Source organism: Prunus dulcis, unplaced genomic scaffold (assembly GCF_902201215.1).
Source record: "Prunus dulcis unplaced genomic scaffold, ALMONDv2, whole genome shotgun sequence".
NCBI classification, from domain to species: Eukaryota; Viridiplantae; Streptophyta; class Magnoliopsida; order Rosales; family Rosaceae; genus Prunus; species Prunus dulcis.
This window is the reverse complement of record NW_023010083.1, coordinates 11882-38033: the sequence shown is the minus strand read 5'-3', so window position 1 is coordinate 38033 and position 26152 is coordinate 11882. Positions and strand designations below refer to the sequence as shown.

Genomic DNA, 26152 nt, shown 5'->3' with positions numbered 1-26152 from the left:
ATATATTTCATTACCTTCACTTAAAGACTACGCATTTACCCATATTTCGCTAAATTTAGACCATTATATTCTTCACTAAACAGAAGAGTTAAGTCTTATTAGCAACAGGGTTAAAACAAGCACACCTTTATTGAAAACAAAGCTAGCCTTGATCCACTCTCTCACATAGTTGAAAACAAAACAAAACACACCCAAAAAAACAGATAGGGAGAAAATGGTTACGGAGAGACTTACTGCTAATACTTAACCAACAACAGAGATAATAGAGCACACTGTTTGTATGACAATGAGTATGAGAAGAATAACAGCTGCCAAGAGAGAAATAACTGCCCAGGGTGTATTGAAATACCTTTGTCTCAAATTTGCCTTCCATGTGTTTGTGGGCTTCTTGTGTTAGAGTTCAATGTTTTCAGCAGTTTGGATATTTTGGGAAGAAGGAAGAGATCACAGAGAGAGTATGAGGGAGAGAACGTTGCTTTCTTAGAAAACTTGTAGATGTCTATATTTCATATTCCACTGTTCATGTATGTAAGTGTGAGAGAGAGAAGAATCTGATTCTCTAACTGATTTACAAAAGATATTCAATCCTAGCCTTTGATTCTATCATCCTATGAGATGATCCCACTTGTCATAATCTGACACTTAGATCCTAGGCTAGTTAAGAGACCACTTGGACTATGATCCAATGGCTCAAATTATATAGGAAAAAAAAATAAAGCTTATAGAATGAAAATAGAAAGAACTTTGTGACTTTGGCTCTAAGGCATTCAGCTTAAGGGTTTACACATCAACACTCCCTTCTAACCCTTTAGCTGATTTCACACCAAGTAGGTCTTTTAGATACACAAAACGATACTTGGACAATGCCTTGGTTAGTATGTCTGCAATCTGATCTTCTGTTTTGCAGTAGATTAGTTCAATCTCCTTTGCTTGAATAGCTTCTCGAATGAAATGAAACTTTCTGCTAATATGTCTGGTTTTCTGGTGGAAAACTGGATTCTTTGCCATTGCTATGGCAGAGGTGTTATCACACAAAATTGGTGTACCTTCCACTTGTTCCTCTCCAAAATCTTCAAGTACGAACCTTAGCCATTTAGCTTGTGATGTTGCTTCAGCAGCACTAACATATTCTGCCTCTGTAGTGGACAAGGCTACTGTGTTTTGTTTAATTGATGCCCATGAGAACATACCAGATCCTAGTGTGAATGCATATCCTGAAGTACTTCTTCTATCATCTTCACTTCCTGCCCAGTCACTGTCACAATACCCAATCAAGGTAGCTGTCTTCCCTTTTATAAATTCTATTCCATAGTCAAGTGTCCCTGAATATATCTCAATACCCTCTTGGTTGTTCCCATGTGTTTTCTAGTAGGATTATGCATGAATCTAGCAAGCAAGCTAGAGGCAAACATTATGTCTGGTCTTGTAGCTGTCAAATAGAGCAGGCTACCTACAATCTGTCTATATTCACTCTCATTTGCTGCCTCACTACCATCTTCCTTGCACAACCTTTCACTTGCAACTAGTGGAGTCACCACAGACTTGCAGTCCTTCAATCCAAACTTTTCAATCACCTTCAAAGCATATTCTTCTGATGAAGAAAGATATGTTTATCTGTTTGTAATACTCCCATCCCAGGAAAGTGGTAGAGCAGTCCAAGATCAGACATTTCATAATGTTGCATCATATCATTTTTGAATTCTTCAAGTAACTTTGGACAACTTCCAGTATAGACAATATCATCCACATAGAGTGAGACAATAAGAATACCTGAATCTTCACTAGTTTTGACATAGAGTGTTGCTTCACTAGGACTTTTCTTGAATCCTGCCTTGTTGAAGTAAGAGTCTATCTCATCATACCAGGCTCTAGGGGCTTGCTTTAGTCCATACAAGGCCTTGTTCAACTTATACACTCTGATTTCTTCATTTTCCTTCACAAAACCCTGTGGCTGCTCCACATAAACCTCTTCCTTTAACACTCCATTCAAAAAAAGCAGATTTTACATCCAGTTGATATAGATTCCACTCCTTCTGTGCAGCAAGTGCTATCAAGGTTCTAATGGTATCCAATCTTGCTACTGGAGCAAACGTCTCATTATAGTCTATTCCAGGCTTCTGAGAGTAGCCTTTTGCCACAAGTCTGGCCTTGTTTTTCTGTACAGATCCATCCAGATTTAGTTTAGTTTTGTAGACCCACTTGACACCAATAATTGGCTTGCCAAATGGTCTGTCCACTAGTTTCCATGTATCATTTTTCTCAATCATTTCCAGCTCAGCCTTCATTGCATTCCTCCATGACTCATCAAGATCAGCTTCTTCAAAACTGTCAGGTTCCACAATGCACATATTGCACTGAGCCATGATTTCGTTAACACTTCTATTTCTTTGGTGTGTGATCTATAGCTTGAGAACTTTCACTTATTCCTTCATCTTGCAGAGTAAAGCCTTCATCCATTTGGATTGGTGTATCCAAGCTTTGACTTGGTTCATCTTGTTGTGTGATTCCTTCATCCATTTGCATTTGTGTATCCAAGCTTTGACTTGGATTACAATTTTGATTTTCAGCAGGCACAGGGACTGTCATTTCTCCTGCACTTGCATTCTCCCACTTCCATGAGCCATTCTCATCAAACTGCACATCTTTGGACAGAATAACCTTTCTAGTGCTTGGATCAAACAGTCTGTAGCCCTTTTCACAGAGTCCATAACCCACGAAAATACACTTGTGACTATTTTCTTCAAGTTTATGCCTTAATGCTGAAGGAATGAGCACATGACAAGGAGATCCAAATATCTTTAAGTGTGCAATTCCTGGTTTTCTGCCAGTATAAGCTTCAAATGGTGTTACCTTCTTGAGAGACTTGGTGGGACATCTATTTAGTAGATAAACTGCAGTATTTACAGCTTCTGCCCAAAAATCATAAGTCATACCCTTCTCATGCAGAATAGATTTTGCCATTTCCACTACTGTCCTGTTCTTTCTCTCAACAACTCCATTTTGCTGAGGGGAGTATGCTATAGTTAGCTGCCTTTGAATTCCAAATTCATCACAGAACTTGTTAAAGTCATTGGATAAAAACTCTCCACCCCTGTCACTCCTCAGGCCTTTTATCTTATATCCACTTTGCAGCTCAGTCATAGCTTTGAACTTTTTAAAATATTCGAGTGCACTTGACTTGTTTCTGATGAAATATACCCATGACATTCTAGTGCAATCGTCAGTAAACAGCAAGAAGTATCTATTTCCAGAGATGGATTCAGTCTTCATTGGTCCACAGATGTCTGTATGAACCAATTCCAAAAGACTTGAAGCTCTCCAAGTGGACTCCAAAGGGAATGAATCTCTGTGTTGCTTTCCTAGCATGCAGCCTTCACATGCTGCTGAAATTTGCTCCAAATGAGGTAAGCCATGTACCATGTCTTGATCCGCAAGCAGTTTTATGCTTCTTTCATTTAAGTGCCCCAATCTCTTATGCCATGTCTGCAGGCAATGTGTAACACTTGCCTTTAAGGCCAAATCACTTGCAGGCATCATTGTAAGGGGAAAGCATCTGTTATTGGTCATTTGAACCCTCACAATCAGATTTCTCAGTGACTGATCATCATAGACATTCACCATATTCTCTCCAAACACAAGATGGTACCCATGCTCCATCATTTGCCCAACACTAAGCAGATTTTCTTCAAGACCAGGTACAAGCATTACTTCTTGAATATGCTTCTTACCCAACTTGGTCCTTATTACAAGAGTCCCTTTTCCTGCAACTGGAACTATTTCTCCAGTATCCATTTTTACTTTAGAAGTCAAGTTTCTTTGTATATTGACTAACAGACTCTCATCACCTGTCATGTGGTTACTGCAGCCACTGTCAATATACCAAGAATGATTTTCCTTCACATCTGTCACAGCCAAGGTCTAAAATATCGATGATATCGGAAATATCGGTAGTTCAAAAATATGGAAATTTCGATGGAAATATCGGGATATTATCGATATCGATAAAAATTGAATAAAAACCACGGAAATTGTAAGAAAAACTTGGAAATTTTCATTGAAACTTTGGAGAATGTTTATTTAGTCAATTATCTATGAGTTTATCACAAAAAATTAGAAGGAAATGCATTGCATGATGGATTTAACTAATTTTAAGTTGATTATACAGCAAGCGGGCAAACACTATGAGTGTAAAAAATATGTAATAATTAATGAAAAAAGATTAAATACACCGTAATCATTTATATATAATGATTTACTATAATATTTTACACTTTATACATTGCATGGTAAGATACATGAGTGACTTAGTACCACATAGAGTTCCTACGAGGTTTAAAATTTTCACTATCTTCATCATCTCTATGTGTAGAATAAGTGTATTGTGAAGAGTAGTCATCAAATGATAAATCCCCAAAATAGTTTTGCATGTAATTGTTAACATACCACCCATATAAATATAAATATTTTAGCATATTATCATAAAAACATAAGTGATATGGTGTTTAAGGTGTTGGAGGAGTAAAATGGGAGGGGTTCATATCCCCTTTGTGCTTTTTTCTCCCCTTTTTTCCTTTTTTTTTTTTAAAAAACATTTTTTTTCCTTCACATCGATATTTTCGATATTTTCGATATTTTAACGATATTACACCGATATTTTGACAAAATATTGCTGAAATGTGAGCGAAATTATCGACATCGATATTTTCCGATATTATCGTCGATATTGTCGATATTTTATACGATATGTACATGGATATGTTCCGATATTTCAGACTATGGTCACAGCATTGCATGCATAGAACAGGATTCCAATTTCTTCAACTTGATTTGCATAGTTCAATTTCTGTACATTTTTATTTCCATGACACTCTCTGAGCATATGTCCAAATTTCCCACACCCTTTGCATTTAGGCTTTCCTTCAAACCAACATTTGCCAAAATGCCGTTTCTCACAGTGTTTACAAGCCGTTTTATTCCCATCGTTGGATTTCCAATTCTTCTGAGGTTTTTGATCTCCAGAAGAAGCTCCACTCTTAGGATTCTTATCTTCAATATTCAGACTAGTAAAGGCCCTTTTTGTTGAGTTCTCATTATGTCGATCCAATCTGAGCTCAAAGCTCTTCAGAGAAGCAACTACTTCTTGAATCTCAAGAGTCTCAAGATCCTTAGAGTGTTCAATCACAGAGCAGATGGAATCATATGATTTTGGCAAACTAAATAGTAATTTCTGCACTACTCTCTCTCTAGATAGTTCCTCACCATAACTCTTCATGTGATTCAAAATATCAAACAATCTAGCAAGATATATAGATAGGGATTCACTGTCTTTCATGCGAGTATATTCAAACTCTCTATGCAATCCTTGCAGTTTTACATTTCGTACCTATTTATCTCCTCTGAATTCCAGCTTCAGAATATCCCAAGCTCCCTTTGAGGTCTCCTCTTTCACAATTCTGGGGAAGAGCTGATCTGAGACAGCACTTTGGATCAATCCAAGTGCACGAGCATCCTTCATCAGAAGCTCAGCCATTGCAGACTTCTCAGCAACCTTAGTCTCTTCTATCTCCTTTTCCTTCTTTGGATCTGAAGCATTGCAGCCATGTTCAACTAGATCCCACAGTCCATGAGATTTCAGTATTATTTTCATCCGAATGCTCCAGAACTCATAGTTTTCTCCACTGAACACTGGTGTGCGAAGCTCAGAAGTGCCCGATCCTGCCATGTGAGACATTGGATTCAAGAAATCTCAGCTGCAATCGTCAAAAGAAGCTCAGAACCAGCTCAAATCAATTCCTTCTCCCTGTTCATAGATTCACGCCCAGCTCAAGTGATCAAACCTGGCTCTGAGGCCATGTTAGAGTTCAATGTTTTCAGCAGTTTGGATATTTTGGGAAGAAGGAAGAGATCACAGAGAGAGTATGAGGGAGAGAACGTTGCTTTCTTAGAAAACTTGTAGATGTCTATATTTCATATTCCACTGTTCATGTATGTAAGTGTGAGAGAGAGAAGAATCTGATTCTCTTCCTTCTTCCCAAAATATCCAAACTGCTGAAAACATTGAACTCTAACATCTTGTAGTAGTTGTTTAGACTGTCAGCAAGAGTATCAAAATAGTACTTTCCGTGGTTTGTAGCAACCTTACTGCAAAGGTTGTTAATCATAACAGAAACCTTATTGTTGTCACCTAGCGTGTTTACAACAATTTCATTCTCAACAAGCAACTCTACATCCTTTGGGGTGTTTACAAATTTATCCAGGATGAAAACATAATCACTTGTGTATTTATCCACGCAATGGCATTGTTCAAAGGCAATGAGATTTCTAAGTGTAAGCTCTGTGTAATCATGTATTTCTATTTTTGGAATTTCCACGGTGTCTTTATTGAACTGTATATCGAATAAGTTCTTGCTTGATCCCACCTGAAACTTAACTCCGGCCTGGTGTAGTTTTGTCACGCTGGGTGTACTCTGGAGCCCTCTATTTTTTTTTTTTGGTCGAATTGAGTGGCCCTCCAGTTTGTAAATATTGTTGATGTAAAGTTCTAATAAAATCAACAAAATGTAAAGGTTTTGAAGATAAAAAATCATCATTGAATTCTGGTGAGTTATCCAAGTTCTCTTCTAAACCCAGTGCCTTTTGGAAGAACTTGTAAGAGAGTTTAATTATTGAAGGTTTCCTCCTAGTCTCAGCACCTGTGATTCTTTTGGGTAGGTTGTAAAGATCCTCGAGAATGAAAAATGGCAGCTGATTTTCGAGCATAAGCATGTCAGGCAAAATACTTTGAAGCATCCATGGTTTTGTAAATATCAGTCATTATCATCGTCCAATTCTTCTTCGGAATTCCTCAACAATAGCTCAATGACAAAGGCGGCATCAACTAGAATCATATTCATAAAATCAGCAGTGTCAAACTCATTAGTGTCTTCATAATAATGACGGAGTGCATCTTTTCTCTCCTTTATTTTCGTGAAATAATCCTCCAATTCTACTACTTTAGTCCGATCAAGAAAATAGTTTAGGTACCTATGTTTGTGTTCTTCCATGGCTTTTAAGTTTTTGCTGCTATGGTGAAGTGGGCCTATTGAGACTACTTCTGGTGTGTATTCCTTCTTTTTTCTGTTCCGTAGTCGCTCAGGCACCCTGTAGATACAACAGGCAGGGGGACAGGGCATGCAAGTTTGTCAACTGATTTCTCATGGATTTTGCTGGGTTTTCTATGTCAACAGAAGCTTCACTGCTGCTTTCTTCCACTTTCTTCTTCCCCATTATGTGTTGTTCTGATTGTAAGTGACGAAGATGGTGATGATTCTAGACACCATAATCAACAAATGTTTCAATCATAATTGACATTTCAAGATGCTCCGACAAAAAATTAGAAAACATTCATCACAAAATGTACAAATTTCAAAAATGTTTATTTGTTATATTTTGGGGGGAAAAAATCTGAGCATATATATGCATATTATATGTAGATCTAAGGTGAAAACAGACCAGATTTTTTACTCCATTTTTCATGAGGTTTAAGTACGTGATGTAAATATTTATCTCAAGAATTTATATCCTCCCCTTTAGATCTCATGCTTCCAGTGAAAACATACAGAAACAAACAAAGAAGCTCAATGCTTGAATAAACATCTTCCATCTACCCTCTTCCTCGCTATAAACACAAATGGGGCAGACCAGTACATGGACAGGTTGACATCAATAAGACAAGGAAATCTGGTTGGTCCAACCAAGAAAGGCATGGGAGTCTTTGTGGCGTATTTCATGGACAGGTTGCCACACAGACCGTCCATTCATACCTTTTTTTTTTTTTTTTGGTTCTTTAGATAATTTTCCACAAGCAACCGTCCACGTACTAGTTAGTAGTTACAATATTTATTTTACATCAACGAGTACGATGGTCCATATTAAGTCTGTAATTTGGTGAAAGCTTCTATCTACCTACCTCTATATGAGCTATGCAATGGTGATTGTGTTTCATGACGTCACAATGTCGTATGGGAAAAAAATAATAGTCAAGGTTTCTTATTATAATGTTAATACATGTAGAGCAAAGAGCTTGTTGCTTTAGTGGTTAAGAGCAGTTTCTCATACACTTGAAATTCTGTGTTTAATCAAATCCCCTCTCCCCCAATTTATTTGTATAAAAATAAACTTTTTTAATAAAGACATTAATATTGTATTCTATAAAGTGTTGGACATGTTTTATATTGTTAGAGCATCTCCAACAATCTCTTTAATAACTCTGGAATTCTAAAATAAACGAGCCACATCTGAAAACTCTCCCCAACAGCATCTTCAACCTCAAACTGTAACACCCTGACTCCAAATTTAATGTCTATTTTATTTGATTTAAAGTGAATTACGAATTTACCCTTGGGGTAGGGGTAAATTGGTCATTTTCTTATCGGAAGGAGTTTGGGACCACGACTAATATTTTTGGGTAGGTGGTACTGAGACGAATTTGTAGACACGCAGTAGGCTTGAAACGGAGTTGTAAGGAGGAATAGCGATCAAAACATTATCAATGGCAAAACTGTAATTATTTCAAAAAGAGTTAGAGTAAAAATATGATTTTTTTATTTTTACCTCACTCTCTCTCTCTCTCTCTCTCTCTCTCTCTCTCTCTCTCTCTGCGCCCGTGACCTCCCCCTCCAAATATGGTTTTATACCTAGGGGAGGAGTCTTGAGCCGTGGTTTTGAGATTTCCGGCGATGCGTAATCGCTTCGGGCACGCACTCGCTGTCAGCGAGTACGGTGGCGCGTGGGCATTGTAAAAAAAGGACATTATGTCCCGATGTAATCTCCTGGTCCTCACGAGTGCGTAGGTGTGCTCGGATTTCAATTTGGATACTATTTGAGTCTCGAACGGATAACCTATAGCGCGTTATCCGGATTCGATAGGTTGGGACTGTTGGATGGTCTTGAATTTAATATATGTTAATCTTGGCATTTCTAGGATCGTGTAGGAATTCACGGATCGTGAATTGGAGCCCCGGATGTTCCGATTTAATAATTTAAAGTTTATATTTATATTAACCGTCAGATCGTGCGATCGTGAGCGATCCGACCGTCCGATCCAGACCAAACTTGCAGGACGTATATCCTAAACCTTGTGGAACCTATAGGAACTTTCGAATCAGAATTTGGAGGTCGTGGGCCCCGTGGGCCTGTTTGACCAAGTATGGGTAGTTTGACCCTTGGTTGACCGTGAGTCTTCCGAGGTAGTTTTACGTTCCTATGAGGATTATAATGACTCTAGTGACTAGGTTGAGACTTCTGGAGTGTTTATTATTATTGTAGGAAACTTTTGGGATATTATTCTAATAATTGAAATTATGAAATTTTATGTTTATGTACATGATCGTTGGTCTAAAAATAACGTTATTTTCCTGATTAAATTATGTTGCAGTCTACTATAGACTGGTATCACTAAATTGTGATTATCTATATTATTAGTTTAGAAAATTAAGAGTATTTATTAGTTTAGAAAATTAAGAGTATGTCAGTTTAAAGTGCTATACGCACTACCCTAAGTACCACCCTGTGATTGTCAGGTCACCCGTGGTGTAGGATTTTCCAGCGGGATGACAGACCCTATACGTGGCGTTGGAGTTTTAGGCGTACAGGGAGATGATATAATGGTTAGGTCACACGTGGCGTAGGATTTTCTGGCGTGATGACGGACCCCATACGTGGCATTGGAATTTCTGGCGTATGGTGACAGGACCCGACCCAAATTTCACTTTGGAATCCGAGCAGTACCCTGTTCATGCCCGACACTTGGCGAGTGCCAGGCATAATGACTAAATTGCCCTTCTAGTTAACATTCAAGTTTATTCCAAGTTCAACTTCTACCGAAAATTTGGCAAAGTCTCCCCTGCAATTTGATCATTTCCCAGAATTTTCACCTGTCAAAAGCATAAATATACATATCCCAACTGCCAGCATGCTTCCAATTTAAGATCCAAACAGTTCTGATAAACTAAACGGCCTCACGCCACACAGAAATTCCTAGGGAAAATCATCAGAGCAACTAATTCAGGAATACAATAGAACAATTTGATTTCAAAAGAAAATTCTATATAAGAGGAAGAGTGGAGCGGAGTGTGGAATCTGCCCAGTGGTGGCTCTCTGGTGCATGTCTATTGCCTGGGGCGCAAAACATTCGAAAATGTGAGTGGACAAAAATAAAGGTCTAGAAAATAGCATATGAACATACTAACCCCACTGTAAAAACAGTTATGCAAAACTAAATTTTCCTCTTCATTATATTCGTTCTAAAATCAATGCATTCACATATTTATATACGTACGTGCCAATCATACTCATGGTCAATAAAACTCTCTTAAAAGCATTGAAATCAATTTAAAACTACCACCTAAGTGTACCCCTTTATTTCCGTCAATTCCTGATATCAGTCAATTCCTTATATGCCGTCAATTCTTGATATTCGTCAAGTCTCGGTAATACATGGTCGACCCGAGCCGCAATCTTGCAGGATTCAGGAGACCTTTAGTCAACCTGATCCGCATTCCTCGCTCTCACAGTCCGGGCATCCCTGAAACTCATGGGGCAACTGTCAAGCGCACTGACTAAACCAAAGGCAACTATTATGTCCATGGTCATTATCATAACCGAAGGCAACAATTTATTCTGTAGGCAACATTCAATCCGAAGGCAACCTTGGGTACATAAGTTGGTTTTGAAAATAAATATATATTTCTGAAAAAGATTAGAATTTATAAAACAATTTCTTAATTATCCTTAAATCCTGCAGCCATTCAATCCGATAATATCTCAATCTTTACTTTTCATATCCTTTTAGCATATTCAACTAGACAGCATACAAACAAAGATATTTAACTTCAACAAATCATGCTAGGAAAGCCATAATCAATAAAACTTATTCAACATCAAATAAGAAAATTCAATTGCATAAAAATCATTTATAAAACAAAAGTCCACTCACTCTTGGTCCGTGCTAGCTGGACCTCCTGAAGGTCCCTCCTGTGGGTCTGCCTGGCTCCAGGTGCCTGATTAAACCACCATGAATATTTAATTAATAAAACTGCTCGGTATAAGTATTTAATTAAAATCCTAACCCTCGGCTCCTAGAAGTGCGTGCACTAACTTTAAAGTCATTCTTATGCCCACTTAAGCATTTCGGATGGTTAGAACTGTCTTAAAAGACCCGAGACTCACTAAGTGATAAAATTCTATATTGGTCAATCCGGGACCTCGTGGGGTCCACGACCTCCAATTACCAATCCGAGAATTCCTATAAGTTCCTCACATTTAAATAACCATATCCTGCAAGTCTGGTCCGAATCGGATGGTCGGATTGCTCACGATCATACGATCGGATGGTTATTGTTTAACTTAATCTTTGAAATATTAAATCGGAGTATCCGGGACTCCGATTCTCAATCTGTTAATTTCTACACGATCCTAGAGGTGTCTAGATTAGCATATTTGAAAATGAAGTTGATCCAACAGTCTGGATGTATCACACCAGGATAACGCCTAATATGCGATATCCGATCAACGACCAAACGATAACCAAGTTGAAATCCGAGCATACCGTCATGCTTAGGACGACGTGGAGAACATTTTAGGACAAAAACCTAACATTGACACCCCGGTGACGCGCTGCCACGCGCCGCCACCGCCGGCGGGTGCATTGAGCAATTTTCTGGCGATCGGAAAACTCCAAACCGCCGGCCAATAATCACACCTACGGATTAACCACATCAAGGGGAGTAACTTTATACCTTGGCTCGACAATCAATTCAAACTTTAAAACCCTCGAACGAAGCTTTCTGTCTCTTGAAAAACCTAAAAAAAATTTAGTTTCAAAATCAAAGAAATTGGAATGGATTCACGTTGTGTTTTCAAGGAATCACACAAAGTGAAGGTAGAAGAGTAGTTTGGATGCAATTACCTGAGCTATGGCGGCTGGAATCCGCCGGAAAATACCCCAAAAATTCTGGGTTCAAAGTTGCCCATTTTCGGGCTCAACTTTGGCTCGATTTTTCTGGTGGATTCACTTGGAATCAAGGCTGGATATGGGTATGTATGGGAAGAAGAGAGAGAGGCGAAAAGTTTGCAAGTTGTGGCACTCGATTTGGTGGCCAGACGGAGGAGAAATGGTTGTCTAAAAATGGCTGTTTGAAACATTCGCAAGAGGAAGAAGAAATATGGGTTTAAAAATTCTGAACTTCGAAAAATTTACGATTGTGCCACTGAACTTCTTTTTATCGTAACTTCTTTGTTACAAATCGATTTGAGCCCACTACATGTCCACGGACTCATCTCGATGTGCTCTACGTAACAGTACAATTGAAATCCCAAAATTCCTTCTCCAGCGAAAAGTCAACTTTTGACCTAATAAAATATTCCAGGTGTAAATATTCTTTTCCCATAATAAATTAACAATTAAAAATTGATTTAGGATCGGGTTGTTACATATGGGGAGATTATGTGTTTATTAGAGAAATGAATTAAAGATTATTATACTGATTTGGGAACGAATGATGTTTGAAGAAGATTTTGTTTGGGATTTCTGTAATTGATTGCATGTTGATGGACTTGGAAATTTTGTATAAAAGAACTCCGTGTGGCTTGATCCCTTAGTAAGGGTACGTAGGTAGCCTAGGGTAGTGCCTAGGTGCAGCCGCGGGCTAAACTTTACTCATATTGTGTGATGGAGATTGGTTCGGACCTTGTTGTTGGTCTTGAAATTTAGGTGAAAATGAGATGCAGTCTTGTTAGGAGGTTTAAATTTTGTACGTTTAATATATGGGAATTTAGATGATCGAAATCTCATTTGGCGTTCATAAATGTGTTTGAGTTTATATTTGCATTATTTAGAGTTTGTTGGTGATTTCGTTTCAATTATTTGAAGTTCGGAGGCCGATTATGTGATTTGCATGAAATTACCTTGTGCATGCTGCTAGTTATGGATATCAAATGTGTTTTATGCAAGTTGAAATTTTTGGGATTATTCAATTTACAGGGGAGATTCCGCCGAAATTTCGGCAGAAAGTCTCGTGCCCATATTCCTTATTGGGAAAAAGGATTGAGTTTTAGAAGTAGGCCCGACATCGGGGTGATGTCGGGAATTTCCACAAGATTCGTCTCTAGTTTCGAAAAATTCTGGTCGAGTCCTGTCACACATTTTCCTTGTGATGTTCAAGCGAAAACATATATCTAACATGCAATCCATTTGTGATGTTCAAATCAAATATAAACATGCAAGACTCATTAAGCTTTGTGAAAACCCTTTGAAAAAACCATGCAACCCTTAAGAGCGTGATGTTCGCCTTAAGTGAACTTACCATTAGTAATCACAAGAAGCCCTTCTCAATTTCAGGGTGATGTTCCAATAGAAATTGCATCAAATTACTTGTCTACATATCCTAATGGTGATCAGTTATTAAAATAGATAGATAGTTTTAAACGCAGTGATTAATAATTCAAAGCAAACATGCATCCATTCATAAGCAAATTAATAAAATTACATATTCATGCTAAGGCTTATGGCCTCGCCCTAGCAATTGAATTAGTTACGCATATTCATAATTAAAATCAAAGAAAATATCATTTGAATGAATAAGAATAAAAACACCTGAAAGTCGCAACCCTCCAAAACCCTAGCAATTTCTCTCCACTTTCAAGAACCAAAAAGAAGTCCTAAAATTGCTGTGAAAACCAACTTAAATACTTCTTAAAACCTAGCTGCCCAATCCCCACAAGGAAACTAAGTTAAAATAAAATAATAGTAGGAGATGAAGTCCAAATTGGATTAGAAGAATCTGCCCAAAATCTGCCCAGCCACGTTTTGGCCTCAAATTGCCTCCAAATCTGGCCCAGGATGGCTTGTTTTAAAGATACAAATATTCTGAACACATCTACAGAAGGGCACGAACCCATCTGAGGTCATCTTGGGCTCCAAAAATGCAAAAAAAAGACCAAAACGTCACTATTTCAGCACCGCGCACTGCTCCTTTATTTTGTTGCAAGAAAATAACTGCTTTGCAGAAAAATCTGAAATTTCGATACGATCAAGCTAAGTGGCTCACGAACATCCTCCAACTGGAATTACTCCAAAATTCGTCCATTTGATTATGTTTTGCTCCAGAGGAAGTTGAAAGTCCTATATTGGAAATATAATTCAAAGTATAAAAATTCTTCCAAAATATTAACCAAAATATACTAAGAATGAGGTTAATGCCCGCCTCCATCTAGCACGAGGCCTTTTGGGAGCTCACTGACTTCGGAGTCATAGGAACTCCGAAGTTAAGTGAGTTGGGACTAGAGCAATCCCAGAATGGTGACCCACTGGAAAGTTGCTCGTTCCCAGAAACAAAACCGTAAGGGTAGAGAAGGGGGCCCAAAGCGGACAATATTGTGCTACGGTGGAGCCGATCCTAGGATGTGACATCAAGAATTTATATCCTGCCTTTTAAATCTCATGCTTCCAGTCAAAACATACATAAACAAACGAAACATAAGAAACTAAAATCTTGTTTATACCCATCGTCCCACCCACCCACGGTTATCCTCCCCTACCCCCTCATCCATCATTAATCCTTACCCACAGCCACCCCAGCAACAAAACTTCTGAGACTTAATTGGTCTCCATTAAATCTACAAGTAGCTCCTCCAATTTCTCCACCATCCCAAGTTCAATATACAACCCAACAACCATCTTAGCCATCTTCTCATTGATCTTTCACTGAGCATCCAACACTATCTTCATAAACTCTTTAACTTAATCTCTCTATTGCTTTTGTTTTTTGTTTTTTTTAAATTAAATTTTTTAGTTTATTTTTTTTGTTGGTGCAGATTCAATGATAAAGAACATTGAACTCGTCGCAACATCCTGCCCTAGATCCGAACTCTACCACCATCACAACCCTCCCTCTCTCGATCTCCGACCAACCTTAACACCCAACTTCAAATCTAGGTTGTTTGAAACTCAGCCTCCTTCCCCAACCCCACCCTCTCTCTCTCTCTCTCTCTCTCTCTCTCTCTCAAAATCAAGATTTTCATGTCAATAAAATAAGATCTCATTGCAAGTGACTTGTAGATGAAATGGTAAAGAACAAAAGGTCATATTCTTCCAATCAAAACGTGTCAAGTCAAACAAAATTTCTAGTTAGTTTGCTTTATGATAGTTGTTTTTTTTTGAAGGGGTCCTTAGATCCAATCTCAAAAAGTTTGACTTTTATTATGTTTAACTCTGGTTATTGCAATTTTTTTTATCTCTACCTTCTAACTTTTATCTCTCATTTTTATTACCCATTTTACCCTTTAAAATAAATATGTGCATGAATTTATTACGGTAAATGGTACTCCGTCCAAAGTAATTGATCGGGTGCGGGATCTAGTGCGTTGGGCAGCACCACCGTCCGGCCGCCTCAAATTAAACTTTGATGGAGCATTTGATCCTACTTCGGGTAGAGGGGCTGTTGGGGTTGTTGCCAGAGACGCGGATGGAGGTTTTGTGGCAGCAGTGGCCAAATCAGTTGGGGAAGTTCTATCGGCTGAACATGCAGAAATTCTTGCAACTCATGAAGGGGTGGTTCTTGCTCTCTCACTTGGGACTACATCTCCCATCTTCGAAGGGGACTCTGTCGTGGTCGTTGCAGCCGTAAAGCGAGCAGGACATGATTATTCAAACATTGGTAACATTGTTGAAGATGTAAAGCATCTTCAGCAACAATTTCCTAGCTCTCTTTTTCAATTTACTCCTAGGGAAGCAAATGGTGTTGCACACCGACTTGCTCGTTTTGGTCTGCATAATGTGGACAACTTTATTTGGTTTGAGGTGCCCCCTGATCTTATTCAGGATGCCCTATTATGTGATGTGTTAAGTCGGGGTCAAACACATTGTCCCCGGGCGTTGTAATTCTTCGCTTTATCAATAAAGTTTCCCTCGTTCGTCGAGGTTCTCTCAAAAAAAAAAAAAAAAAAGGGACAACAAACTAAAAATTCTGATTTAATGCATGTTTTACTCATAAGAGAACTAAAACCTAAAAATTCTATACTCTAACACGAAAAATGAAAACTAAAAACAAAAATTGAAATGGTTATCAAACAAACCCTTGTATTACAAAGAAAATATCAAATATTGAACTCATCATAAGAGAACACAGAAAAACCTCACTGCTCGCAACTCTTACACCACCACTACACGAACAACTGCTAATTAAAATGAGTCACATGTGGTACTTAACTCTAAAAATTTATTTAGATTATATATCCATATTTATATATCCTACTCCTCGATCAAAACAACCATGAAACATAAGTGACTTAAACCTCTAGGCAAATGGAAGGTATATAGCAATTTATAGAACAATACAGTAATCCATAAGAAATATTATGAAATAAAAAGAATAAAAAGTAAAAAAAGAGAAGAAAGGAATTCCCACCTGATATGTATATGTATGAAAGGAAGGACCAAGTTTGTTTTGCCTTTGGTTAATGACTAGAAAAGCTCACTTGCATATTGCTTTCTCTGGCCGTAGATGCAAGAGAAATTTTCTCTTAATAATAGCACAATGATCGGGTAATTGTAAGAACAAGTTGATTTAAATTTCAGGTAAACTCATAGATTTCTTGCCTTTTCTATTCTCCTTCCTTGGACATGAGCTGTTTAATCTTGGACTCTTCACCCATCATGTTGGGCCCAGGAAATGCTTCGAGGTAGATTTTGTGTTTTGGGCCTTGAGACCCAACTTCACAAAAAGAAAACAGATTTGACCAAAAAACAAATTTGAAGGACAATGAAATTGTAACTGTAGGATAGGTTAAAACACTATAAGGGAGGTAAATAGTACGCTTACAGAGTTTAAGTGTAATAAAGGAATAAAAACATGCCCATAGGATTGATAAGTGATATCAATTCTTGAATATACAGAACGTTAAATAAAGGAACACGCAGAAAATTATTTTATGTGGTAAAACTCCACCTCTGGAGAAAATCCACAGGACTTCTTAGTCCAAAACAAATCCATTATAAAACGATGATTACAAGAAGTACTCACACACTTATCCTAGTTAATGTTTACTGACCTCTTCGTAACTCAACTTCTGTCACGGGATGATCTTTCGACACTCCTTATGTTGAATGCAATACTGGTCACGATTTCTTCAAGCTCGCCAGAGTTCTTCCAACTCTCCTTATATTGAATCCAATACTAGTCACGATCGATTCAAGCTCATCGGAGAAAAACCGCAACAACGGTCTTGGTGCCCTTAATCGTATAAGTCACTGAACAAGCATATGAATACAATATGAATGATAAAAGTGTTTCATAAATCACCAAGTTATGGAACACTAGATAATTTATCTCATATTGTTCGAACTCCGCACTGTCCATATTGTTCCCGGTATAACTCTTAGTTGGCATTTTTTAACAGTTTTTCGTACTGTTCGAACTCCGCAATGTCCATTGGTGTAGGCATGTCATCTTTCTCTTCTTGATTGATGTTGGTCGATGCAAATGGAAAAGCATCATTTAGAATATCCATGACTTGTTCATTAGGATCCAAAATAGGTTAAACATTGTCCACTCTTGTGGCCCTTGAAGAGGAATCTTTGTCTAATTGTTCCCCGTGATGGTTCCAAGTGCTATATGTCTCAATCATTCCACTTCTTACTAAATGAAATCGAACATTTTCAATTGTCTCCCACAACGTGTTGTTACACCTCCTACACGAACATCGAATTCTAGTTACACCCGGGTTGTGTCTACGTGCAAAGTCAATAAAATCATCGATTCCATCCAAGTATTCCTCTGCGCATTTATTCGGATTCTGTATCCACCTCCTGTTTCATAATTCCTGAAACCACAATCAAAATACAACAATCACAACCACTTCATACGAAATCATAATGCCTCTCCTTATGCCTACGGTAAGGGTCCTATCTCATTCAGGAATGCTTAGTCATGTCACATAATTTATAGCTACATGAGATTAGATTTCGACGAGGATAAATTTTGGCAGCATTTCGATACAATTCTTGAGGTGTACCGTAAGTATAAAATACCTACGTATCACCTAAAGAACGTATCCGAAATCACCACAACCGAAACCTAATCCTGTAGCCATAAATTACGTGACATACTTATGCATTCCCAAACTATCCAAATAATGGGACAATTTAAGAAATAATTGGACCGCATTCATGCATTATGCATCCATGCACGAAATTCAACTACTCTCAAACGGGAAACTAAGTTTTACTAAAAATGAAAAAAATATGTACGAAGTTAATTTCAATTAACTTCATACATCACAACACATTGTGCTCCATCACACACAATTTAACAAAAAATATATATAAACATAACAACCTAAGTTTAACATAATGTAATTAATTTAAGTTATTCAAATATAAAACAAATAAAATACCTTCTCAATCGTTCTCCACCAACCGCTAATCACACAAAATATCCCTACAGAGAACGAAATTAATAGCATTAGTATGAATTTACATGAATACTTTCAAACTAAAGACAAAATATACTTACCTACTGAATGTAGTAAATTTCTACCATAAGCAGCAGCGGGAGCGACAGCAGCAGAGGCAGAAATTCTTAACTTTCTGCCTCTGTCATAGCGTAAATCAGATTTGAAGACGACTAACTTTTGTGTGACAAAGAGGTACTTCGTCGCGCGAGAATTCGTCACGCCAAGCACAAATTTCGTCGTGCAAAACTTTCACTTTCGTCGCGCAATTCCACATTTTCGTCACGCAAGTACGTGCCGACATCCAACTTTAACGCGACGACGAAAATATTTTCATCGCATCAAAGTTTCATCGCGCAAATGCGAAATCGCGTCGCGCAAAGTCTACATCCCGTTGCACAAGAAGTTGCCGACATCTAATTTTACGCGACGAAAACGTCCACTGGTCGCACAATTTTGGGGCGAAAAAAAAAAATAATTCCTGCATTTTTTTGCATGACGAAAATGTTCTATTGTCGCGCGAAAGTTCCTTTTTTAAAGAGCTCCTAAAATAACTTTTGTGTGTTTTTAGCTAAATTTTAAGTAAAAAATAGAGAGCATAATTGTAGATCATCTTATATACCTTAATTTGAAGATTCTTTATTTGGGTTTCTTTCAAGACGAAAACCATATCCACAACTGGCAGACATCTTTGGCTGTTCATCACAATTGAGAGACAATGAAGAAGACATAATTAAGGGAGAGGGTGCCGAATACTTATCACCTTAGCCACCAGCAACACCACAAGACCAATATGTGTAGGCCAGGAGGCTTTCCAATTTTAATATATATATATATATATATATATATATGTATGGAGTGAAAAAATAAAATAAAAATCCATCTATTATCATATATATTATAAAATAAAGATTATTGCTCCATCCTCCGTGCACTTGCATGCCCTCTTACAAAGTGTGAAGTAGATTTTGTGTGCTTCAAGTCATTGACTAGAGCTGAAACATGGTTAGCTGGATTTATAAGATCTATTGTTTTCTGGGAATTTTCTGAACCAAGGAAAATCAAATAAAATTAATAAAGCATAATGGAAAGGGAAAAGATCTAGAGGAGGCATTGTAGGATTGCTCATGCCAATAATTGTACCCTCTAAATATATAGGGACATTTTTTTTTTTGTTTTCATGACATGTGGTCCTAAAATTATTGTTCCTAGCGGGCTCTCCACCCCTCTCGATTGAAAACCTATTGTGTAAATCTTCAATCCTAAACGATGCACCTAAAACTCATGTTGCAATACACATCCACCCATTCTCAGGCCAATTATTACTCCTAGTGGGCTCTCCACCCCCTCTCAAATTTAAGTGGTCCATTATTATTAACCATATATTTTATGGACCAGCAAGCTGTGAGGTTTTATCTCAAAAACCTTTCTCCCACATGCCACAATTTATGTCTGATACATCACATCATGCCACTTGTGTCAAATGAATTTAAGTGAGTGAGGCAGTGTTACTTCTGGGTACCCCTCATCATTTGTCTATAAAATGGTGAAGCCAGTTGCTACTGTTACCATAAGAGCCAGCTCCGACTTTCTTTAATTTCTTGCTACATCTGTTGCCAAGTTAATTTCAGTCTTAATGGGGTTTCATCTCCCACTCATCTTTGCTATTCTCAGTGTAAGCTCTGCAATTTGATTAACTTTTCCATTCTCTCTCATTGTACTCTATACAAACGAAAGTTTTGTGTTCCTATAATTCTCTCCGATTTTATTTAGTAAGTACTTAAGTGTCGTCCACTAATTAATTACACTTTGTGAGATTTGATTTTAATTAGAGTTTGAATTAATGTTGCAGCTAGCAGCGGTTGCACTGGCAAACCATGCTGCTCAACCAGCACCTCAACTTTACTGGAACTCCGTCCTGCCAAACACACAGATGCCAAGATCTATCAGTGAACTTCTGCATCCTGGTTTGTGTTGAGCTCTTTAGAATCTTAGATATCTCTTCTGCCTGCCATTTTACTAAAATATGTTCGACCACATATTTATCAGTTAACTACTGTCATTACATGAGTGACACATATTCACAAATCGGCTGATCACTTATTTTCCATTATGACGTTGATATATAATTTGCAGACTCCACAAATGAAGAAAAGAGCACAAATATCGTGAATGCTGTTGGGGATGGAAAGAACAAACGAAGTTACAGTCTAAGCAATTATGGAAAACGTCCTCCTCCATCTGTTGGGGATGGAAAGAGCAAACGAAGTTACAGTCTAAGCAATTATGGAAAACGTCCTCCTCCATCTGTTGGGGATGGAAAGAGCAAACGAAATTACAGTCTAAGAAATTATAGAAAACCTCCTCCTGCATCTGACGAGGGCAAACCTGAAATTTTCCCATCGAACAAAAAACATTACAGTCTAAGAAATTATAGAAAACCTCCTCCTGCATCTGACGAGGGCAAACCTGAAAATATCCCATTGAGAAATTCAGGTTACCAACGAAAAAATTATGGAGGACGTCCTCCTGCATCTGACGAGGGCAAACCTGACAGTCAACTACTCCATTATAGAGACTTGGCTATTTTCTTCTTCGAGAAGGACATGCGCCCTGGCGCAACAATGCAGTTCCAATTCCCTAGAAATTCAAACACGGCTACTTTCCTGCCACGTGAAAGTGCTCAATCGATCCCCTTCTCCTCTAACAAACTACCAGAAATTTTCAACCATTTTTCAGTGAAGCCAACATCTGTGGAAGCCAAAACAATTAAGCAAACAATCGAAGAGTGTGAAGCTCCAGGCCTTAAGGGAGAGGAAAAATATTGCGCCACATCTTTAGAATCAATGGTTGATTTTAGCACTTCGAAGCTTGGAACAAGAAACGTTGAAGCAATCTCGACGGAGGTATTGGAAGAAGGAGCCACCAAGTACATGCACAACTATACAACAATGCCGGGACTGAAGAAGTTGGCAGGTGACAAAGTCGTTGTGTGTCATAAGGAGAACTATCCCTATGCTGTGTTTTTCTGCCATGCAATAAAACAAACAGAAGCTTATGTTCTCTCCCTGAAAGCCGATGATGGGATGAAGGTTAAAGCAGTAACCATCTGCCATCTAGACACATCAGAATGGGACCCAGAGCATATGTCCTTCCAAATCCTCAACGTTAAGCCCGGAACCACTCCCATCTGCCATTTCATTTCCACTGATGCTATTGCCTGGGTTCCAAAACACAAATCTGCATGATCATCACTTAGCACTGTACGTATAATAAGCTTGGTCGGGTTGCACCCTAGGCCTGCATAATTATCTCCCTACTTATTTCTGCCTCTTCATCATGTGGTGTAAGATATATGATGAGATGAAGTTTTCTCTTGTAACTATGTAGACTACTTCAACTTGTACTCATAATAAAGCATGCTGTTGGGGGGTTCTCTCCAATGTTTGAGTGTTGAATTGTTACGTTGGAATAAGCTGCTAATGCATGTAGTTAGAGAAGCCTTCATTTATATCAAAGTCCTCAAACTATCAAGAATTAATGTATCCAGAAACATATACCAAGACGCAAAACAACATATATTTCCATGCTCTGTCTGTAACACCAAAGCAAACTTCCTTTATCACATCATTTAAAGGATCAAATTCCAGTACTAATCTAATCCATCATGTAGCAAACAATAATTAAAAGATTTGACAATATAAAAATTAATTGAGGACAAAAAAAGGCAAAAACTTATGAAAAATGGAAACAATAAATATGAACTGAGTCATCAACTCACCATGGTAAGTTTGCTGACGTATAAAAATAGTCCATGGACTACATCGAAAAGTAATTGGCTTACATCAAAATTAAAATCACGTGGTCTACCTACTATATAGGATGAAAAAATTACGTGAACAATATACTTACACCATGGGAACACTCCTATATATTTGAACACATGAACACGTGTTCAAGGTTATATATTTCATTACATTCACAATAGGCACCAAACCGTACCATGGAAACATTCATATACGCACAACATACTTATAACATACCTACACTATGGGAACACTCGTGTATATTTGAACACAAGAAGACCTGTGCACCACCGTGCACGGTTCACATGAAGTAAGAAGATGAAGAGGAAATAAAGAAGAAGAATACAAAAGAAAATGGAGATGAGAAGAAAAAAAAAAACATGAATAATGAAAAATGAATTGACAATTATATATGGTTGACATTAGATCTAATATTATATGTAATAACTAATGATCTAAAATAAACATTAAATCAAACAATAATTAAAAGATTTGACAATATAAAAATTTACACGTCAGCAAACTCATCATGGTAAGTTTGCTGACGTGTAAAAATAGTCAATGGACTACATGTAATGACCCAAACCCAAAATTCATATTTAATTAGTAATTTATTATGAGAAAAGACAATTTTGCCATTGGAATAATTTATTAACCAAAAGTTGACTTTTTGACGGGAAAGGAATTTGACAATTCTACAGGTACCGCTGCGTAGTGCACGATGAAATGAGTTCATAGACACGTAGTGGGCTCGAATCGGAGTTGTAACGAGAGAGTTATGGTCAAAAGAAACTCAGTGGCATAATCGTAATTATTTCGAAATGGGATTTTATAAAAATCAGATCTCTCTCTCTCTCTCTCTCTCTCTCTCTCTCTCTCTCTCTCTCTCTCTCTCTCCCTCTCTCGCGAACAATCTCTCTCTCCGCGTCAGCTTTTCTTTCTCTCTTCGAAACTCCGGCCACCGGCCACGGCTGTGGACAGGGCCGGTACCAAAATGACCGGGGCGTCGTCCTCTTCCAGCCCCAGCCGACTCCCGCCTCCAGCCGCAGTGGTTTCGCCGAAAAATGGAGAAGAAGCGGCCGGTGTCATCCGATCTTCACTGCCGTCGATCTCCCTCCTCCAGCCACCAATTCTGACGAGCGAGGTATGGTTTCTCACCTACTTTTCATGCTCTAGCTGACTGTTGGGTAGGATTGGATCGATTCTTAGCGTAGCCAATTCGATTCTCGAATTGAAATTCTGCCAGTTTTCGGCCTCCGTGTTCGACCACTTCCGGTCCGTTTTTGGGGTAGGTCCAAGAACAAAAGTGGTTCCAAATATGGTGTTATACCTAGGGTAGGAGTTTGGAGCCGTGGTTTTGAGATTTTCCAGCGATGTGTAATCGCTTTGGACACCCAGTGCTGCCGGCCCGTGTGGCGGGGCGTGGGCGAGGGTAGTGCAGTGGCACTGTGTCTTGATGTGATCCTTAGGTTGTCATGAGCGCGTAGGAATTTGCGGATCTCAATTTGGATACCGTTTGAGCCTCGAACGGATTTTCCATATTGTGCGATTTTTGGGTTCAATACTGTTGAGCTGTTGGATCGTAATCAATTTCAGATATGTTACTCTAGATAATTTCAGAATCGTGTAGGATTCAACGTATTGTGAATCGGAGTCCCGGATACTCCGATATCGCGAACCCTAGGGCTAGGGTTTAGAAATTATGCGATTACACGATCGTGGTCAATCCGATCGTCCGATTCAGACCAGACTTGCAGGACATGGTTACTTAAATGTGAGGAACCTATAGGAACTCTCAGATTGGTAATTGGAGGTCGTGGATCCCACGAGGTTCCGTATTGACCAATATGGAAGTTTATCGCTTCATGAAGTCTCAGGTCTTTTAAGACAGTTTTAAACGTCTGAAATGCTTAAGTGGGCATAAGAATGACTTTAAAGTTAGTGCACGCACTTCTAGGAGCCGGGGGTCAGGGTTTTAATTAAATACTTATACCAAGCAGTTTTATTAATTAAATATTCATGGTGGTTTGATCAGGCACCCGGGGCCAGCTGGCAGACCCGCAGGAGGGACCTTCAAGAGGTCTAGCTAGCTCGAACCAGGAGTGAGTGGACTTTTCTTTTATAAATGATTTTATGCAAATGAATTTCATTATTTGATCTTGAATAAGTTTTATTGATTATGGTTTTCCTAACATGTTTTGTTGAAGTTAAATATCTTTATTTATATGTTGCCTAGTTAAAATGCTAAAAAGATATAGAAAGTAGAGATTGAGATTTATATCAGATAAAATGGCAGCAGAGTTCTAGATTTAATCAAAAATTCAGTTTTTCATCAGACCTTTCAGAAATCTTATATTTTCTTAAGCCACCTTGGGTACCCAGTTACAGAAACAGATTGCCTTCAGTATATGTTGCCTTTGGATATGACGATGTCCACGGACATCCAGTTTGCCTTCAGTTTTGTCAGTGCACTTGACATTTGCCTCACGAGTTTCGGGGACGCCGGGACCGTGAGAGCCAGGATTGCGGATCAGGCTGACTACGGTCCCCTGAATCCTGCCAGTTTGCGGCTCGGGTTGACTTTGTGTCACTGAGACCTGCCAGGAGAATTGACAGATATTTGGAATTGACAGAATTAAAGGGGCACACCTAGGTGGTAGTTTTAAATTGATTACAGTGCTTTTATGCGAGTTTCATTGATCTTGAATATGATTTGCATGTACGTATATATATATATATATATATATATGTGAATACATTGATTTCAGTACGAATATAATGAAAAGGAAAAAACTTAGTTTTTACGTAACTGTTTTTACAGTGGGGTTAGTATGTTCTTATGCTATTTTTCTAGACCTTTTTTTTGTCCACTCACATTTTTGAATGTTTTGCGCCCCAGGCTGTAGACGTGCACAGAAATCCACCACCGGGCCATTTTTCGGTCTTCCGCGCCCTTCTTTTGATGTAGAAGTTCTGTTTTGTAAAAGGATTAACTCATCTGTAAACTCTTAATAATTGCTCTGATATGTTGCCCTAGATTGAGAACTGAACTGTTGGAATGTATATTTAAGTATACTGGCAATTGGTTGTATAAATATACATGCTCGTTATGACAGGTGAAATTTTGGGATTGAACAAATTACAGGGGAAACTCTGCCGCATTTTCGGTAGAAGTCAAGGAAAAATTGAAATTAAGTTTGTAACTAGAAGGGCAAATAGGTCATTTGTGCCCAACATTCGCCAAGTGTCGAACACGCACAAAGTCCGACTCGAATTCCAAAGCGGAATTTGGATCGGGTCCTGTCACTACATCGAAAAATAATTGGCTTAGATCAAAAATTAAAATCACGTGGGTTATTCCTAAGAAACCTTAATATTTTTGGGTTTATATATTTTTTGTTTTTTGTTTAAAAAAAAGAAAAAGAAATCTGACCATGTATGTCTGATGATAATATGCATGTTATTTTTAGACCTAAGGTGAAACAGACAAACTTTTTACTCCATTTTTCATGAGGTTTATCACAATAATTAAACTGTTATATCCTCCATTTTAGATCTCATGCTTCCATTTAAAGAAAAGAATATCAACAACAAAAAAAGAATAAAGTTACAACATTGATCAATTCAAATGTCCAACTACCGGATCATGAGCCCTTGCACTTAGAGACTACGCATTTACTCGTATTTTGCTAAATTTAGACCATTATAATAATCTAACTCCTTCGAATGTGACACATCATCAAGTTTTTTTTCCTTCACTAAACAAAAGAGTTAAGTTTTATTTGTGGGTAATGAAACTCTTGTTTAGAGCATGTTTTTTTATTTTTTTTCTTTGTTCTGTGTAAAGTATAATGGGT

At 38.1% G+C, this 26152-nt stretch overlaps 1 protein-coding gene and 1 pseudogene across 2 annotated transcripts; one reads left to right on the top strand and one right to left on the bottom strand.

Annotated features, from left to right (window-relative positions):
- Positions 1-5383: 5383 nt before the first annotated feature.
- LOC117612829 lies at positions 5384-18919 on the bottom strand (annotated as a pseudogene).
- Positions 18920-20029: 1110 nt separating this feature from the next.
- Positions 20030-21947, top strand: LOC117612827 (BURP domain protein RD22-like). Of its 2 annotated transcripts, XM_034341466.1 has the most exons (4): positions 20030-20164; positions 20342-20456; positions 20626-20692; positions 20759-21947. In XM_034341466.1, the coding sequence occupies exons 1-4, from the start codon at positions 20126-20128 to the stop codon at positions 21735-21737; spliced, it is 1200 nt and encodes a 399-aa protein (XP_034197357.1). In that variant the 5' UTR covers positions 20030-20125; the 3' UTR covers positions 21738-21947. The 2 variants fall into 2 exon arrangements, with proteins under 2 accessions (XP_034197357.1, XP_034197356.1); XM_034341465.1 differs by having other exon boundaries at positions 20626-21947.
- Positions 21948-26152: the final 4205 nt, after the last annotated feature.

What these genes read in the sequence shown, in the direction of transcription:
- LOC117612827 (XM_034341465.1), top strand. Translation starts at nt 20,126, where the DNA reads ATGGGGTTTCATCTCCCACTCATCTTTGCTATTCTCAGT. An exon ending in TCATCTTTGCTATTCTCAGT is followed by an intron (nt 20,165 to 20,341) that starts GTAAGCTCTGCA and finishes TTAATGTTGCAG; the next exon opens with CTAGCAGCGGTTGCACTGGC. An exon ending in CAGTGAACTTCTGCATCCTG is followed by an intron (nt 20,457 to 20,625) that starts GTTTGTGTTGAG and finishes TATAATTTGCAG; the next exon opens with ACTCCACAAATGAAGAAAAG.